General features: G+C 36.5%; 1 protein-coding gene across 2 annotated transcripts in view; it reads right to left on the bottom strand.

The window, feature by feature from the left end:
* ANO3 (anoctamin 3) overlaps nt 1–19,927 on the bottom strand; it is a 255,090-nt gene that overhangs the window by 167,945 nt on the left and 67,218 nt on the right. For both annotated transcript variants that reach the window (XM_055141496.1, XM_055141497.1), the window contains one exon: nt 11,141–11,259. In XM_055141496.1, coding sequence (XP_054997471.1) covers nt 11,141–11,259 — 119 coding nt within the window. The remainder of the gene's footprint in view (nt 1–11,140; nt 11,260–19,927) is intronic.

Raw genomic sequence — 19,927 nt, 5'->3', positions numbered from 1 at the left:
CCATGAGATACCACCTCACACCACAGAGACTAGCACACATCCAAAAGAACAAAAGCAACCGCTGTTGGAGAGGATGTGGGGAGAAAGGGACCCTTCTTCACTGCTGGTGGGAATGCCGACTGGTTCAGCCCTTCTGGAAAACAATTTGGACGACTCTCAAAAAATTAGATATTGAATTCCCATTTGACCCAGCAATACCACTGCTGGGAATATATCCCAGAGAGGCAAAAAAGTACAATCGAAACAACATCTGCACATGTATGTTCATCGCAGCACTGTTTACAATAGCCAGAATCTGGAAAAAACCCGAATGCCCCAGAACGGATGACTGGTTGAGGAAACTTTGGTACATCTATACAATGGAATACTATGCAGCTGTTAGAAAAAAGGAGGTCAAGAATTTTGTAGTTAAGTGGATGGGCATGAAAAGTTTCATGCTGAGTGAAATGAGTCAGAAAGAGAGAGACAGACATAGAAAGACTGCACTCATCTATGGTATATAGAATAACAGAGTGGGAGACTAACACCCAAGAACTGTAGAAATAAGTACCAGGAGGTTGACTCCATGGCTTCGAGGCTGGCCTCACGTTCCGGGGAAATGTCAACTCAGAGAAGCGATCACCAACTACATTGTAGTCGAAGGCCATGTGGGGGAAGGGAGTTGCGGGCTGAATGAGGGCTAGAGACTGAGCACAGCGGCCACTCAACACCTTTATTGCAAACCACAACAGCTAATTAGAGAGAGAAAACAGAAGGGAATGCCTTGCCACAGTGGCAGGGTGGGGTGGGGGGGAGATGGGATTGGGGAGGGTGGGAGGGACACTGGGTTTACGGGTGGTGGAGAATGGGCACTGGTGAAGGGATGGGTTCCCAAACTTTGTATGAGGGAAGTATAAGCACAAACGTGTATAAATCTGTAACTGTACCCTCACGGTGATTCTCTAATTAAAAATAAATAAAAAAAAATTATCTTTGCATTTCTACAAATGCATTCATGCTTTTCTTTTATTTATTACTATTTTATAGTAAAAAATAAATAAATATTTTATAGCAATAAATAAATGAATCATTACTATTTTATTTTTTATTTATTTACTTATTTACTTATTTATTTTGAGTTTGGGACCCCACTCAGTGGTGGTGAGGGTCTACTACTGGCTCTGCACTCAGGGATCAATCCGAGCAAACTCTGGGGACCATATGCATTGCTACAAGACAAATACCCTATTTTCTGTTCTCTCTATCTGCCCGCATTTTTGTATTTTAAACTCTAATGTTTTAAAATTATTTTATTTTCTTTTTATAAATTATATTGTTATGTTTTAATAGACCAAGAGTATTATGAGTTTTGGCCATTATTTAGCAAGTATATTCATTCTATCATGTCAGTTCACCGTATCTTATTCCTTATTTTTTAACTTTATAATAATTTTTATACTATTTAGTCAAATCTATCAACTTTTACATAGACCTGTTACTGTTGGTTTAGACAGGCCATTAACAAATGCTATCTACTGCTATGAAATTAGGAAAAAAACTGCACATTTTATTTTCGCAATTTCATTTTTAATTTTTTACTCTTTAATAACTTATTTTGGTATAGCATATGAGATAGTTATTTAAAAGTATTTAAATGACCTCCCCCAAATAATTGAACACGTATTCTGAGAATATTTATACATTAAAAAATCATATATATTTTTTAAAACTCTTACACAATTATTTACAATTCTCATAATTGTTTCAAACTTGGAACCCAAATGAACAGCAAGCAACTATATTACATTCACAAAATGAAATATTACTCAGCTAAGAAATAATGCCATTTTTTTGGCAACATATACATTTGAGTTTAAGTAATTTACCAATAATGTCCGTATCTGGGAAACAAATAATGAATCTTAAAAAAAAAATTATCAAATAACTAGTGTAGATAAAATCCTCATTATATGCTAGGGAAGGTTATTGATATTCAAGGTACACTACTCATTAAATAGCACAAGTGAGGAAGATGATGTTTTTCATGTTTTCACAGAGAATAACCTTTATTTGATATCAGAGAAAGACTGACTTCATACAATATTGGGCATTCTTTGCACTTAGAAAAACACATTTTTATAGTACAAGAAGATAAATTTAAAATACAAAGTAAATTTAAATAAATTTAATTTTTTTGATAAATTTAATCAAAAAACTTAGTAATGTAAGATTATTTTCTGTATTTCTCACATTTCATAGGAAACTTACACTTTTAGGTTATTATTTACATAGCAAGAGACTAAATATGAAGATGACAATTCTGGGGACCTATCTAGGGAATATTAGCATTTTCTTTAGAAACTGATTATCTTAATACACACTAATAATCCACATTTAATTGCTTTCATAATAATCAATGGTGGAGCCATACAGTTGAGTTTAGTCATTTATTTTAGAGTTTAAGTAATAAGCTCACAATTTCTTGGTGAAAAATAGGCAAGTTCAGAAGACTTATCTCTATACATGATATGCAGACAAGTAAAATATTTACCGATGCTTATATGGACGGAAAACACATTATAGAAGACTGCACAGATACTTCCTTCTCATCTTTTTTATTGTATGATCATTGTCTCCACCCTTAATAGAAAATTATTCCTGTTACCAGTTGAGTTCAATATGAACACCATCTGCCAATGTCAGTTGACATAGTCAAACTGAATGGCCTTGTGATCTAAATTTAATGAACTAATAAAATATTCATACGAAGAGTTTTCTAGTCCATAACTTATTTTCCTGCACGGTTTGATGTCCAAAATCCTTTAGGAATTTTTGGAATATTTATTTATATTCACAGACTCATTGCTGGAAACATCTGTCATTATTTTTGGCATCCCAAGGACAATAGCAAGTGTAAACTCATCAGTATCCACTGCAAAAGCCACAGATTATACTTCACAGGTTAGCTTTTTGTAACCAAGATTAACCATAGATTGTTAACACCGCTTTCTGATTAAATCTACTTTCTGAGTAATCTGTTCTCTCTAAATTGACTGTATCTAGAGTTCTCAGCCGGCTTCTTAAGGACAAAAGAAATGTTGCTTCAAAAGTTTATCCATATGGCTATAAGAACTTTCACCAATTGTAATAGTACCCGGGCCCATTATTAATCATACAAGTAAGTTCAATAGGTTATTTTGGAATTCTACCTTGATTTAATGTTATCACAAAGTTAATAATATTTTAAATAAAAAGGAAACATAAAATTTATAAAATTTTAGATAATTTACCAGGAGATGTGATTTACATTATAGAATTTATACAGGGCTGGAGTGATAGCACAGGGGGTAGGTTGTTTGCCTTGCATGTGGCCAACCCGAGTTGGATTTCTCCATCCCTCTCAGAGAGCCTGGCAAGCTATCGAGAGTATCCCACATGGCAGAGCCTGGCAAGCTACCCGTGGCATATTCGATATGCCAAAAACAGTTAACAACAAATCTCACAATGGAGAAATTACTGGTGCCCGCTTGAGCAAATCAAACATAGGGAAGACAATGCTACAGAGAGCTATATATGTGTTCTATAAAGTATAAATAGGCAATAGAAGTATGTTTCAGGAATTTGGCCATTGTGCAAATCTTCCTGAAGATGAATTTATGTTAAGAGTCACTGGAATTAGTCAACATACAATCTACCCTTAACATTTATGGCTGTCTTCCTTACCTATTACTGAGAACTTAACCCATCCTCAATATCTACTTGCCACATGACTCTGTGGATAGGCTATGCTTAACTACTGCTACTGCTCTCATCTATACTTTCTAATGAGTATATATTTCCTGTACTTTACCACTAGATTTTCAAACATCTGTCTGCCTTGTAATAGGGCTTACAAGGCAACCCAATTTGTCATAAATTTATCCTCCCACAAGCTAGCTCCAGTTTACTCAAAAAACTGTAGGTGAGTAGCCAAGAAAGAAAACTTTCTTATCTTTTGTCACACCCAATGAGGTCAGGCAGGGTTGACTTCCAGTTCTGTGCTCAGGAATCAATCCTGGTTGGTCTTGGGGGACCATATGGGGTGTCACGGATGAGTTGGTCAAGCAATAGCACAGCATGTGAGGTGCTTGTCTTGCACGTGGCCAAACCGCGTTCTATTCCTGACACGCCCAAGCCCACCAGAAGGGATCCTTAAGTGCAGAGCCAAGAGTAATTCTTGAGTACTGCTGGTGGTGGTCCCAAAAGTGCCCTTCTTTCTGTACTATCTCTCTAGCCCCCAAGAAAGAACCAATACTGGACCCAGAACTAGCATGTCATTATTTCTGCACCAATATTTTGGCTAGAATAAGGCTAATACAATAAATTCTCTTCATTTGATAAACTGCAAAGTCTCATTGAAAATAGAGAAGACAAAAAGGAAAAATAAAACAATTGCGGCTAATTTTCTCTCAACATTATGCCTTGGAGCATTTAACTATGGCTTCTAACATAAAGCTGGAGGGTAGCTAACGCTAGACTTACTCCCTACTTAGTGTTTTCTCTAATTTCTAGAGCCTCTTGACTTTCTCCATTTACATGGATGTCTACTTTCTGAATTGCATCCTGGTAATTATACTGTATCACTGTTTCACTGTCATCCCGTTGATCACCAATTTGCTCGAGCGGGCACCAGTAACATCTCCATTCATCCTAGCCTTGAGATTGTAGCAGCCTCTCTTTACTCATCCTTCCCAGCAGTGTCATATTGGAGGCTCTGCGACAATGAGGCCCATCATTATTACTGTATTGGGCATATTAAATATACCACGGAGAGCTTGCCCAGGCTCTGCCGTGAGAGCAGGATGCTCTCGGTAACTTGCCAGGTTCTCTAGAGGGAGAACTAGGCTCTAAGAGGTCATGAGGCTGCAAATTATACAGAATATTTTTTGCTTATTAAAACAAAAACTTAGTTTATCACTATCAATAAATCATAGTAAATGTAATCGTGATTTTGAAACTCAAATATATATTACAAATGATATAAGTTTAAAGATCATGATTTTTAACAGCAGTGTTCAGTATTACTGTATCACTGCCATCCCATCACTCATCTATTTGCTCAAGCAGGCACCAGTAACATCTCCGTTGTGAGACTTGTTGTTACTGTTTTGGGCATATCAAATACGCCATGGGTAGTTTGCCAGGCTCTGCCATGCAGGTGGAATACTCTCGATAGCTTGCCAGGCTCTCCAAGAGGGGTGGAGGAATCGAACCCGGGTCGGCTGCATGCAAGGCAAATGCCCTATCTGCTGTGCTATTGAACAAAGCAAAATCTAGGAAGGATGTGTTAATAGATGCTTCTCCAATTAGGATGTCTAGCTGTCTGAAAGGCCAATGAAGAAGTGTTCATCATCACTGATCATTAGAGAAATGCAAACAAAACCATAGGAGCTACCACTTCACACCTGAGAATGGCTTATGTCAAAGACAGCAACGGCGAGTGTTTGAGAACATGTGGAGACAACAAAAACTTCCTGAATATGTGAGGAAGTGTTTGCACGGGGTTGACAAACTACATTATGAAACATATGTAACATCTATATCATTTCCAAAAAACTAGTCAGATTGTATTTCTAGAGCTAATTGTTTTCACAGATCGGCTCAACATATTTTCCTCATAAATTCAATCTAATACGTGACCTTGAAGAACTGTTATTTCTTTTTAATCTATTTCATAGTTAATGACAAACTTTAGTAGCTTGTAATTGTTTACAGTATAGTTTACTCTAAAAACCACTTTTCTTTAAGAGGTTTTACTCTCTTCCTGCTGACTCTATAAAACTTGCTTTGTCACGTCTAAATTGGTCCCTTGACTATCAAGTTTATTTCTGAAGAAATAAAGTACAGTTTGCAATATATAATATTCTCAGGGCAAGTTGCAACCAATATATTATCTCAAGCAAGTAACGTACAATTCTTCAGTCATATAGTAAATTATATACACATGTTATTTAAGGGGAAGCACACCCAGCAGTGCTTTTTGCTTACTTTTGATTCTGTGTGGGAGATCATTTCTGAAGGTCTCTGGGGACTTTGTAGAGTTTTAGGGATAGAATCTGGTCAATTGCATGCAAGATAAGTGCATCATTATTCTAGTCCGTATACATGCTATTTTATACCATATGGAAGTTACTTTAAATGTAAAAAAGGTATATCATTAATGTCATGAAGACTAACTTAAAACATTATCTGATACAGAACAGACATAAATAATTTTATGCACATCATTTAATAGAATGGAATAAGAGGGAGACTGACAAATTTATCAATTGAAGACCTAAATATATACTAGTTTGAGAGCAAAAGTAAAGTTTGTGCTCCTTTGTGACAAATGCCCATAAAGAACTTATTCTACTCAGAATATTTTTGTCTGTGATTTGTAGATATTATCTAAGCAAGCAAGTAGCCTAACCAAGTGGCTTATAATTTATTTTTTAAATTTTTGTAATGGAACCACTTATTGAAATAGATTAATGTTGCTCCCAAATATATAAAATAGATAAAAGTGGACATGTTTTGACAAAATCACTAAGAACAGTTCAAATCAACCTGGTGACATGTGACATTCTTTCACAGTTTGAGAAGTTCAATAGTACAGCAAGATGTAATGTGGATGATTCAGTGGAACATAAGATTAAGATTACTTAGACTGGTGAAATGAGTCAGAAAGAGAGAGACAGACAGAAAGATTGCACTCATCCGTGGAATACAGAATAATAGACTAGGAGTCTAATACCCAAGAATAGTAGAAGTAAGAACTAGGAGGTTGACTCCATGGCTTGGAGGCTGGTCTCTCATTCTGGGCAACTCAGAGAAGGGAACACCAAGTAAAATGTGGTCGGAGGTCATGCAGGGGAGGAGTGACTCGTGCCGAATGTAGAATAGAGACTGAACATAATGGCCAATCAACACCTTTATTGCAAACCACAACACCTAATCAGAGAGAGAGAACAAAAGGGAATATCCTGCCATAGTGGCAGTTTGGGGTGGGGGAGACGGGACTGGGGAGGGTGGGAGGGACACTGGGTTTACTGGTGGTGGAGAATGGGCACTGGTGAAGGGATGGGTTCTCGAACTTTGTATGGGGGAAACATGAGCACAATAATGTATAAATCTGTAACTGTACCCTGACGGTGATTCACTAATTAAAAATAAATAAATAAATAAGAATTAAAAAAAGATTACTTAGACTGACCAATTAGCATCTTTTATCATAAGCACACACTATTCTCTTATTTCTCATATCAAAACCATACACATTTTCATTTCAGTGCTCAACATATTTTAACTTGGCTTAAGTTTAATATCATAATTAAAACTTTATGTCAGGTGTAGTCTAAGTGAGAGTTGGTAAATTTGTATTTTTCAATAGAAGTGGATAGTGGGTAGTGGAGTAGGAATTTTATTTAACTTTCATTTATTTTGTTATTATATGGAGCATATCGTGTTTGTCTCCAAACTGGTGCTTTAAGTAGAGACTATCTTAATATCCATGTAGTAATCAGATAGACACAAAGAGAAAAATAAAGTATGCATGGAAGGATAAACCTCAAATTTGCAAAGTTAATCTATAGATTATTGGCTCCAATTGATGATTCCTTTTAATGAAACAAACCCAAAGAAGAATTTTTTAAAATGGTAAAAACATTCATTCCTTCATCTATTTATTAAAGTTTGGTGCCATTTTTATACAATTTTATTTATTTGGCTACATGTCATCATCATCATCATCATCATCATCATCATCATCATCATCATCATCATCATCCCGTTGATCGTTGAATTTCTCAAGTGGTCTCAGTAACGTCTCCATTCGCCCTAGCCCTGAGATTTTAGAAGCCTCTCTTACACGTCCTTTCCAATGGTGCCGTATTAGGGGCTCTTTCAGGATGAGGGGAATGAGACCCAACAATGTAACTGGTTTTGGCATATGAATACACCATGGGGAGTTTTCCAGGCTCTCCCATGTGGGCAGGAAACTCTCAGTAGCATGCCAGGTTGTCCCAGCGGGAGAACTAGGCTATAAGATGTATTCCGGGAGTTTGATTTTATAGTCTCTGGATGTTAGCCGCTGGTGGGATTACACAGCACCTGGGGCAGTCCCCGGGTGTGACTGCCTAGCTACTGGAAAATGGGAAATCTGGGCAGAAGAGGCCCAGTCCCGATCCAAGCAGGGTAGGAGGTCTCAGACCCGGGTCCCACACACCTGGATTCCTCTGGTTCCTTCATTGAATGAGGTTTGTCTGAATGTGTAGAGAGGGGCCTTGAGCATGGCTGTGGCTATATGTAGATTTGCTTATTGATCACTCCTGGCTCTGAGTTCACTGATCACTCCTAGTGAAGCTCAGAAGACTATGTGTTGCTAGGAATTGAACCCAGGTCAACTATGTACAAGGTAAGTACCATACCTGCTGTACTATTTCTTTGGCCTTTAATGTAACATTTAAATTGTTCTGCTTTTACACCTTAATGTGCTGATTAGAAATAAATATTTCTTGGTGGTGATTAGAAATAAATATTCAGTTAATCAAATTCATACCAAATAAAATATCACAGCATTTTATTCAAGGAAGTGATTCCTAGCCACATAAGGACAACTGACCACAAAGTAATTTTTGGAGGTAAAGGTAAGTTGTACCTTTTATCCTTCTTTTCTTTTTTATCTTTTTGTTTAGAACCCCCTCATCATTTTTTTTTCATTTTTACAAAGTCATTCTAACTTAAATTGGAGAGATAGATCAACGGGTAAGATGCATGCCTTGCATGCAGTTGACCCCAGTTTTATTCACATATTGTTTATGGTCCTCTGAGCATTTCCAGAAGTGAAATCTGAGCACAGAGCCAGGAGTAAGTCACAGGATAGCCTGATGTGGCATTCCATCTTCTCCATACAAAATCACATACCATTTGAATCAATTAAATTGGACTGTAAGAATTTGTCTTGGAAAGTATCAAAATGTATTTGACATGAGATGACATAGAATTTGGAAGCATCCAAAACTTCATTTCATTTCTAGATTTGTGGTATCAAAGGAGAAGTATTATAAAAATTGAACCCTCTAGCCATTCATTTGTTAATTAACTACCATTATTCTATATTATTGATCTTCATGTTGTCATAAGATATTTTACATAGTGAGTTTTTAATGTTTCAAGTACTGCATTTTTTTATTATTCCAGGTTTACTTAGATTCTGTTGACATATAACATTGCATTTGTTTTGGTATGTAACCTGATGATTTAATCAATGTATATATACAAAATTCTTACCACAATAAATCTAGTTAAGTTGTGCCATTTCATATTTTTTCTGTTATAAGGAATTTTAAGGCTTACTATCCTAGAGAGTTTAAGTATACAATGTAGTGATGCCACCTATAATGCAACATGTATTTTGTTTATCAATATTTTATTTATTTTATAAGTGGTAGCTTGTCTTTTTGTTTGCTTTAAAATTTAATATATATTAAATATATTTTATAAATATATAAAACTATGTATGTATATATAGTTTGGGTATGTTTGCTTTTTAGTTGAAATAGATTTTTAATTAAAATATATTTTATATGTTTTATATATTTTATAAGACATATAAAATAAATGGACTGGAGCGATAACACGCAGGTATGGCATTTGCCTTGCACGCAGCCAGCCCGGGTTCAATTCCTCTGTCCCTTTTGGAGAGCCCGCAAGCTACCGAGAGTATCTCGCCCGCATCGCAGAGCCTGGAAAGCTCCCATGGCATACTCAATATGCCAAAAACAGTAACAACAAGTCTCACAATGAAAACCTTACTGGTGCCCGATTGAGCAAATGGATGAGCAAAAGAGTTAAACCCAGGAATCTCCCAAGTCCTTCAGGAGGGGTTCTTGAGCAAAGAGCCCTGAGCATCACTGGCTGCAGCCCAAAGACAAGCAAACAAAAAATTACAGTTTAGGCAATATAGTAACAATTACATTAAAGTTTGTGATATAGATATACAAAGTTACTACGATCCACCACCACAAAGTGCCCATGACCCTCTACCACTGTTCCTAAGACACTACTAATGTGATTTTCATCTTCCCACACTCACTGCTTGGAAATAAGTTTTGTAATAGAAGGCAAGGGTTTATTTACTGTTTGATTTTGCCTATTACTAGATACTTTAATATTTTTTTTTTGGGGGGGGGGACACCTGGCGATGCACAGGAGTTACTCCTGGATCTGCACTCAGGAGCTACTCCTGGTGGTGCTCAGGGGACCATATGGGATGCTGGGATTCGAACCCGGGTTGGCCGCGTGCAAGGCAAACGCCCTACCCGCTGTGCTATCGCTCTAGCCCCAATATGGGTATTTTGTATAATCAAAAAAGAAGTTTGTTAAATAGACAACATGACTTGCAACCTGTAGTGAGTTTAACCTATCTAGGTTAGTAAGAAATGAATCTGACGTTTTAATCCTGGTTCATTTTATACTAAAAAAAAAAAATCACCAGAGCATATGCTGTCCAAGCCCGCGTGCTGCTTGCATCCATGAGGCCAAGCATATGTAGTGCCTGAGCACGTGTCCCCCACCTCTCCCCACTTGAGATGTGTACTTTCATGCTTTCCTGTCTAAGGCTGGGATGTGTGTAGGGGCTCTCTCCATTCATGGAGAAGCCCGAATTCTCTCTTGAGCTCATTACTCTGTCTCTCTTACTCTCCACTCTCTCCCACTTTTCTCTTCCTCCTTCCCTTCAAAAACCCTTCAAATAAAATCTGTTTACTTAGAAAAAAAAATCATTAAACCATAATGCCTATCAAGGCATTAAAACTGAAGAAATGAACAAAATAAACTATTGCTGGATAATTTTATGGCTCAGATTATGAAAATTTGAGAATATAAATATGTTGTCCACACACACATACCTTATGATCATTAAGTTTCAGTACTTCAAGTGGTATGCTAATCTATTTGACTTGCAATATTCTCCACCATAATTTAGAACAATATTAAAAATAATTGAAAGGCTTAGGAAGTTATGTATTCAAAGAACATTTATAGATATAGTCCTTCATTTTATAGTAAAAAAAACATTAAACCATATATCTCAAAGCACATTAAAGAAATTATTTATAGATATAAATATAGTCTGTGTTACCTTAGACAGTCTTGTCTTGGATTCAGAATTATCTTTAGGAACAAAGTCTTTAATGAGTCGAGATCGGTCATAATTTGCATGTTCTGATTCATCCATGTAATCCTTATCTTTCCCTAGGGCTAAGAAAGAGAATACAAGGTCCTTTTATATTTCTACATTTTCTCTAAATGTACTAATTTTAATTTTTTATGTTTTCATAATTTCTGACAATTTTTATATGACCATCTGTTAAATAACTTAGCACAGAAAATATTTAAAAGTATTAATATTATTGAATTAATGGAAACACTAAGTAACTTTATAAAAAAATAAATGTATGTCTTAATATTATAATGTACTAAAAGTCTTTTAAAATTAAATTATAAATTTTGCACATTTTAAAGTGAAAAACAAGTACCCAAATGCAACAGAAACTGAGAACAGGTCTTTAAAACTAAGTTTCTACAGTGGCAGGAAGCAGGTGTTTGGGGGTAGGGAATAGGACAGGTGGGATGAACCTTAGAACCATGGTTGGAGGGTGTTAGAATTATGTTACAGGGTGTAGAATAGGAATGTGTTACTAATGAAACTGTAATAATTGACAGTATGTTAGTCACAGTGTCTAAAACAGAATCTCAAAAAAAGAAGAAAAAAAGAAATTAGAATCTACAAATTCTACTTTATACATACTTCATTTTTATACTGAAGACAGATTTACTTAAAATAATTCAATATTACCCTAAGTATTAATATTTACTTAAGTAAAAATCATTAATCCGAATATCAATATTATTTTTATACCAATACCAATATTTTGAGACTATTTTAGAAGTTAAAAGGCTTTGTGAATGTCAATTTTCTTTTAAGAAATAGAAGAAAAGTTAACAGATATGAATATCAGTTGTACAATAGAATATCTATAAATAATAAGCAACTTTTATCAACATAAAAGCATATAAAATAAGAAATATTTTATGTGAAGTTGGTAAGTACAAACAAGAACTACAGACATGCAAAAAAATATATATTCCATTTGCTATAACTCCAAAAAAGATTGGTGCTTAAATATTTTGACTTTTCAAATAAATTTAAATGTTTTCAGTTATTTTATTCACATTATTGATACTCACAAAATAAGAGTTTTAACATCAATAGCCATATGTAGTGATATATAGTGCTTACAAGAGTTTAATTCTGATTTGTGCTATAAAACAATTTTTTAAAAATTATAACAAAATTTGAAGTTTATTAGTAATGCTTAAAATTTTCAATAACAGGTGGCAAGTTGTGTGCCGCCTCTTCTGTCAGGTCTTAACAAAGCGATGAACTAAGATCAACCAAGTCATATGTTTTATGTTGAAATTAAAATTCTATTATGCTAACATATATGACATTTTTTAGATAAATCGGAGAATGTCAATTAGAGCTTCTTTTTACCCCCTTTTGTTGAGTGGAAGGATTGAAAGTACTGCTTAGGGGACACATAAGACACTCCAAGCAATAATCAGCTAATTAATTGGGGCAGTTTGATGCTAGGGCCTTAGTGTGAAGCAGCTTGGGCCCTGAAAGTATTTGGGACCATTGATGCCAATCCAGCAATGTTTGGGTCTCTAGGACTACTTTTCAGGAGAATGTGTCATGTTGGGTTGCAAACTGGGTTCCAGTGCATGCCAACTGAGCCTCTGAGTGTTGAGCTAGATCCTGTCCCCAACTATAATATCTTAGTCTAAAATTTTGGAGTAATAAATTCTTCCTATTTGGAGGCTGGGAGCTTCTAAATGTGGCAAAGCATGTGCTTGACATGTGTGTAACCCAGGTTTTGATCTCAATACCACAGGACATCTGGATCAATGAGTGGCACGTGAGCATTTTTAGATTCAAGCACCATATTGCCAGGCCTGATAACTGATCTATGAATGGACAATTCTAGCATACTACACTGGGAAGTGACCCTGGGATCCACTAGGTATCTCTGGATGTGGCCCCTATTAAAAAAAAAATCAAATCTTCTCATTCCAAGAATCAAATTGACAAATCTTGATGATACCACATTGAATAAACACATAGTCACTTTCTATGCTTTTGCTCTCAACTCATAGTTCAAAACTTAGCAATTTACAAAACCACGACAAAAAGGTCATCTCGTCCATTTAAAAACCAAACCGGCAGGAAATAACAAAATTGCCTTGGACACACCAATGGGCAATTAAAATCTAATCTAAAATTCAATTTACCAATCATTAGTAGTATGATTTATGATGAGAACATGTTGATTTAATCCAGGATCCATTAAATCTAAACTTTTGTAGTGAACTGGCATGAGTTCAAAGTGAAAGTGAACCAATCACTATAGCAAATTTCGACGATTACAGCACAATTAGAGTAATTTCTGGGAATGAAATTTAGTCAAATTATTCCATGCAATCATTTTGTTCTCACAAAGCCATTTTATTTCAGTAATTTTTGTTGTATCCTCTTATTACTTCAGTAGCATTTTGAAAAAATGTGAGGTAATCCCAACTAATCAAACCCATGATAATGAGATTATTAGTTGTCCTCTAATTTGCAACTGTGCAACTCAATGCTAAAAACATGCTTTGCAGGATAGTGAGAGCAGCTAAGACTGAAGATGTTAATAGTAATAGTGACCACAGTTATTTTCTTACTCTATAGCTCTTTTCTAATCTACATCCTATTTCGCCATTCTTGCACTTTGTAAAAATTCAATTTTCTCAAATAGTCTATTATAAGAAACATAGTGTATTCTCCATTTTGCAAAAAAAGAAACTGAATAAACTCTTTTAGTCAGTGATAGAGCTTGTATGTAAAACTGAATTACCTGATATATTTTTCTTTAATTCTTATGCCACTAAATTTGTGAATAATACATCTAACATATCCACATATGTTTTACTAGTGTTTAGGACATGGTAATAATTAAGATCCAGAGATATTAAGATTATGTTTATTCTTTGTTGTTTGATTTTGCCTAATAATATCATGGTTCTAAAGTCTCAATATTAATCAGTTACAGGAAAATCATTACTGGGGCTCTACCTAGTGACCCTAACAACTAGGAAAATCCTTCAGAAAAAGCACTTTTAATATTTGCCAGTGAACCTATTTTTAATCCATTTGCCATGCATCCTTTCACACATTAAATCATCATTAATTCATTTATTATTGAGTAGGTGGCTCTTCTGGGCAATCTGAATAAACAAATAGCAAAGTTCATTTTTTAGTGAACTAAGTACCAATAGAATTGTTTCCAATGTTTACAAAGATTGAAAGGGGACATATCCAAATTATTTGCAATGAAAACCTCATACAGCATTACCGTTAGAAAAGCAAAGTATTAAAAAAAAAAAAGAAAAGCAAAGTATTTTTTCTTTGGTGTTTGAAGTTGGGGGAGGTTGAGCAACAACCCTATACTCAGGACTAAATCCTAGAGGCCTAGAGATCACTCCTGGTAGTGCAGAAGGAATCAACAAGGGGTCACTCTGACAAGTGAACCAATATGACAAACAACAATGACAACAATAACAATAGGAATAACAATACATCAAGATGATGGGACCAAAGTGAAATTTATTTGTGAATCTGGTTTATTTCTCGGTACAAACCTGGATTTAGAACATACAGATAATCGGGAGGGCTGGGGGGGGGGCGTGGGCAGAGGAAGACACTGTGGATGGAAAACGTGCACTGGTGGAGGGAATGGGTGTTCGATAATTGTATGACTGAAACTCAAACATGAAAGCTTTGTAACGGTATCTCCTGGTGATTCAATAAAAAATAAAATAAAATAAATAAAAATAATCAATGAGGTAACAGGAAGATTGATTGTGTTGGCTGGAATTTGTGACTGAAAGTAAATTTTAGAAATGCCTTAGATAGGTCAGGTCCTGGTAATCTGGGAGACCTTTGAAAACCACAGCAAAGAGTTTATATTTTAAACGCAATGGGGCACCCTGGGGAGATCTGAGTAGAGAAATGAGGGTAGTTAATTTTCCTTTTGCTTCCTGTAAATGCTGTGTGGAAGGAGGCTTTAAGGAGACAAGAGTTAGAGAATGGAGACCTCTTAGGAAGTAACTATACTAGTCTACTGAGTCTCAGTGGTTCTGCTCCAAGCTCCAGTGTAGCCCATATGCAAGTGGTGCTAAGAGATTCAGATTCTGGGTGCATTATCAAAAACAAATACAGAGGACTTATGAATACATTTAATAGGCAATTAAATGGTTTAAGTTAACTGGAAGTTTGTCACAATTGGGAAGCAATATATTATCTCAGGGTAATGCCCTTTGTATATAATATTTTGATAGGTTGATATCATTAATAGAAAGTATTTTTATTCTATATTATCTTCATAATAACCATGATTACAAATCATGAAAATTAGTCAATATATCTCACATTCTGTCACTAAAGAATAAAAGCAAAATCATTATGTACTCATTTGGTTACAACTTAGCAAAAATAAATCAATGTATGTTCCACTAAGTTAAACTATTAAGCTTGTGTAGAAAGCAAGGAAATGTGTCAATAAATCTCTTGCAGAGGGACCCATTCATTAACAAAATAATTAATTTACCAGATAAGAGAGATGTTTGTTTAGGTTGATTATAGATGAGTTTTATTGGTCTTACTAAGCATAGTATATATTCAAATTACTACTCCTCCATGATCACCAAAGTCCTCAAGAATTTCCTCACCGCTGTCTTGCTGCCTTTGCCAGCACAATTTGTTAAACATGCTTTCCTTGCTCCACTTCACATTTCTTGCTCCCTTATCAAATATTAGATGATCATTTATTTGGGGGTGTGTGTCAGAGTATTCCACCCTGTTCCACTGGTCTGCAGCTCTGCCTTTGTTCCAGTACGATGCTGTTTTAATGACTACCGCTTTGTAGTAGAGTTTGAAGTTGGGGAGGTTGAATCCTCCCATTTTCTTTTTCCCAAGAATTGATTTAGCAATTTGTGGGGGCTTATTGTTCCATATGAATTTCAGGAGCGCTTGCTCCATTTCTTTGAAGAATGTCAAGGGTATCTTTATAGGGATCGCATTGAATTTGTACAATGCTTTGGGGAGTATTGCCATTTTGATAATATTAATTCTCCAATCCATGAGCAGGGACTATCTTTCCATTTCCTCATGTCCTCTTTTATTTCCTGAAGTAGCGTTTTGTAGTTTTCATTATACAAGTCCTTTACCACCTTAGTTAAGTTGATTTCGAGGTATTTGATTGTTTGAGGCACAATTGTGAATGGGATTACTTTTATCATGTCGCTTTCTTCTCTCTCATTACTTGTGTATAGGAAAGCCATGGACTTTTGGGTGTTGATTTTGTAGCCTGCAACTTTACTATACAAGTCTATTGTTTCTAAGAGTTTCTTGGTAGAGGTTTTGGGTTCTGTAAGTATATTACCATATTGTCTGCAGATAGTAAGAGTTTGATTTCTTCCTTTCTTACCTGAATGCCCTTAACACCTTTTTCTTGCCAAACCACTATTGCAAGTACTTCCAGTACTATACTGAACAGGAGAGGAGAGAGTGGGCATCCTTGTCTCGTCCCTGATCTCAGAGGGAAGGCTCTTAGTTTTTACCCATTGAGGTTGATGCTTGCCATAGCCTTGTGGTAAATGGCTTTAACTATATTAAACAGGTCCTCTATAATTGTTTGAAAGAATTCGCTAGTGAATCCATCTGGACCTGGGCTTTTGTTTGGGGGAAGAATTTTGATTACAGCTTCAATTTCCTTGATATTAATAGGACTGTTCAGGTATTCCTGGTCTTCTTGGTTCAGTCTTGGGAGATTGTAGGAATCCAGGAATTTATCCATTTCTTCTAGATCCTCTTGTTTCGTGGCATACAGCTTTTCAAAGTAGTCTCTGATAATCTTTTTAATTTCTTTGATTTCTGTTGTGATGTCCCCCTCTTCATTTCTGATTCTGTTTATAAGGGTTTTTATAAGGGTTTATAAGGGTTTATAAGAGTTTATAAGGGTTCTCTCTCTCTTTCTTTGTGAGTCTTGCTAATGGTTTATCAATAATCTTGTTTACTTTCTAGAAGAACCAGCTCTTGGTTTCATTGATCTTTTGGATTGTCTTTTGGGTTTCCATGTCATTGATTTCTGCCCTAAGTTTTATAATCTCTTTTCTTCTGCTGGTTTGGGCTCCTTTTGTTGGTCCTTCTCTAAAATCTTAAGCTGTGAAGTCAAATTATATATGTGGGCCCTTTCTTCCTTCCTGAGGAATGCTTACAGAGCTATAAATTTTCCCGTTAGCACAGCTTTAGCTGAGTCCCACAGGTTCTGGTAGCTCATGTCTTCATTCTCATTTGTTTCCAGGTAGCTTTTGATTTCTTCCTTGATTTCCTTCCTAACCCACTCATTGTTCAACATTGAGTTGTTTAATTTCCAGGTGTTTGATTTAGTTTTCTGCATCTGTGTGTGATTAACTTCTATCTTCAATATATCATGGTTTGAAAATATAGCTGATACAATGTCTATCTTCCTGATTCTGTTGAGGTATGTTGTATAGCCCAGCACATGGTCTATTCTGGAAAATGTTCCATGTGCACTGGAGAAGAATGTGTATTCCCGTTTTATGGGGTATAAAGCCCTGTATAGATCTATTAGCCCTATCTCTTCTATTTCTTTCTTCAAACACAGTATTTCCTTGGTGGGTTTTAATCTCCTTGATCTATCCAGGGGTGAGAGGAAAGTGTTGAAGTCTGCTATTACTACTGTGTTACTCGAGATGTCCTTCTTAAGGTCTGTTAGTAGTTGTTTTAGAAATTTGGCTGGTCCCTCATTGCGTGCGTACGTTTAGCAGTGTCATTTCTTCCTGCTGTACATATCCCTTGATTAATAAAAAATGGCCTACCTTATCCTTTCTAATCTTTTTCAAGTTGAAATCTATGTTGTCTAATACTAGTAAGGCCAGCCCAGCTTTTTTGAGAGAGTTGTTTGCTTGCAGGATTGTTTTCCATCCTTTGAAGTTGAGTCTGTGTTTGTTCTGGTTATTCAGATGTGTTTCTTGCAGGCAGCAAAATGTTGAGTTCAGTCTCTGAATCCATTTTGCCACTCTCTGTCTCTTAATTGGTGAATTTAGACCATTGACATTAAGAGAGATTATTGTTATGGGATTTTGTGCCATCTTTCTGTAAGGGTCTTTCTGTTGTGCTTGTAGGGGTTCTTCTTATCTTACAATAGCCCCTTTAGTGCTTCTTTTTAGGTTCGGTTTTGAGTCTATGAAATTCCCAAGCTGTTGTTTATCCCCCAAATAGTGCATCATTCCTTCGAGTCTGAATGAGAGTTTAGCCAGATAAAGTATTCTTGGTGAAGCGTTCATTTCATTGAGTTTTTTCACTTTATCCACCATTGCCTTCGGGCTTGGAGGGTTTCCTCTGATAGATCTGCTGTGAATCTAAGGGGTGCTCCTTTGTATCTGATTTCCTTCTTGGACCTTGCTGCTTGCAATATTGTGTCTAGATCCATGATGTCCATCATTGTAACTATGATATGTCTTGGGGTTTTTCTGTTAGGGTCTCTTTTAGCTGGCACCCTTTGGGCACCCTGAATCTGGATGCCTGCATTCTCCAGCTTTGGGAACTTTTCAGCAATGATTTGTGTGACTGTGGCTTTTTCGCTGGGGTTGGTTCCATGTCTTTCTGGTACTCCAATGATTCTAATGTTGTTCCTCTTGAAATCATGCCCTAGGACTCTGAGTCGCCCTAGAGTTATTTTGAAGTCCCTTCCCATTGTTTGTTTTTGCCTGTAGGCTTCTTGCAGCTCAACTTCAAGCACACTGATTCTGTCTTCTGCTGCAGTCATTCTATTATTGAGGGCAGCCACAGAGTTTTGGATTTCATCTACCGAATCCTTCATTTCTTTTTGTAGGTTTTTTATTTCTGCTCTCATTTCTTCCTGTATTTTCTCGGCTGTCTCTTGTACTGTTTCTGTCAGGTCCTCCTTTAAGTTGTCAATTTTTCCATTGAGTTCATTGAACATCTTGAGGATTTTAACTCTGAATTCTTTATCAGAGAGCTCAAGTTTGCAAGAAATGTGTATTGAGGTTTCTGGACTCCTTTCATCGTCCTCTGCTTGCGGTGGGGATTTGCACTGTTTCTTCATGTTGTGGTGGTGGTATGGAAGAAGGACCTTGAAGATCAGTATCCCTGTTCCCTCTTGTTGTGAAAAAAGATTCTGGATGGGCTCGGTCAATGGCGGTTTCCTTTTTGTTTTCCCCTTCTAGAACATGGCCTCCCACTCAAATGTTCCTTTAATCCTTATGTGAAGTCATGTGTTTTATTGCCCTACTATTTGCGGATAGCTAGGATGTTACTCTTGGACATGACATAGGTGATGAAGGTTGAGATGAAACAACATATTGATGGGTTTGGGGAGAATATTTTAGGTCACGCCCACTTTTGCGTAGGCCAGGCCCCCGACGATTAGGCCACGCCCCTTTCGCACAACACGACATGGCAGGCTGGGGTGCTGAGGGTCCAACGAGCAGGCTGGGACGTGGAAGGGCGGGTCGAGGGGATGTCACACACCTGTGCCAGAAGACAGAATGGCTCCGGTGCTTGGGGCGACGTGCAGGCCACTTGGCCTGCAGTCCAGAGTTGGGGAGGTGCTGGCGTGCTCAGGGTCCGAGGAGCAGGCTCCTCCTAACTTCTTAACACTTCTTATCTAAGTCTCATTTCCCTCCTGACTCACCATAACAAATGCCAAAACCTGCAGGTAGCTTTTTTTAAATCAATATTTCCCCAAATATAAAATTTTCAGGCAATGTTACCTTTCTA

This window comes from Sorex araneus, chromosome 6 (assembly GCF_027595985.1).
Source record: "Sorex araneus isolate mSorAra2 chromosome 6, mSorAra2.pri, whole genome shotgun sequence".
In the NCBI taxonomy this organism is placed as follows: Eukaryota; Metazoa; Chordata; class Mammalia; order Eulipotyphla; family Soricidae; genus Sorex; species Sorex araneus.
This window is presented reverse-complemented; position numbering and strand designations above follow the sequence as displayed.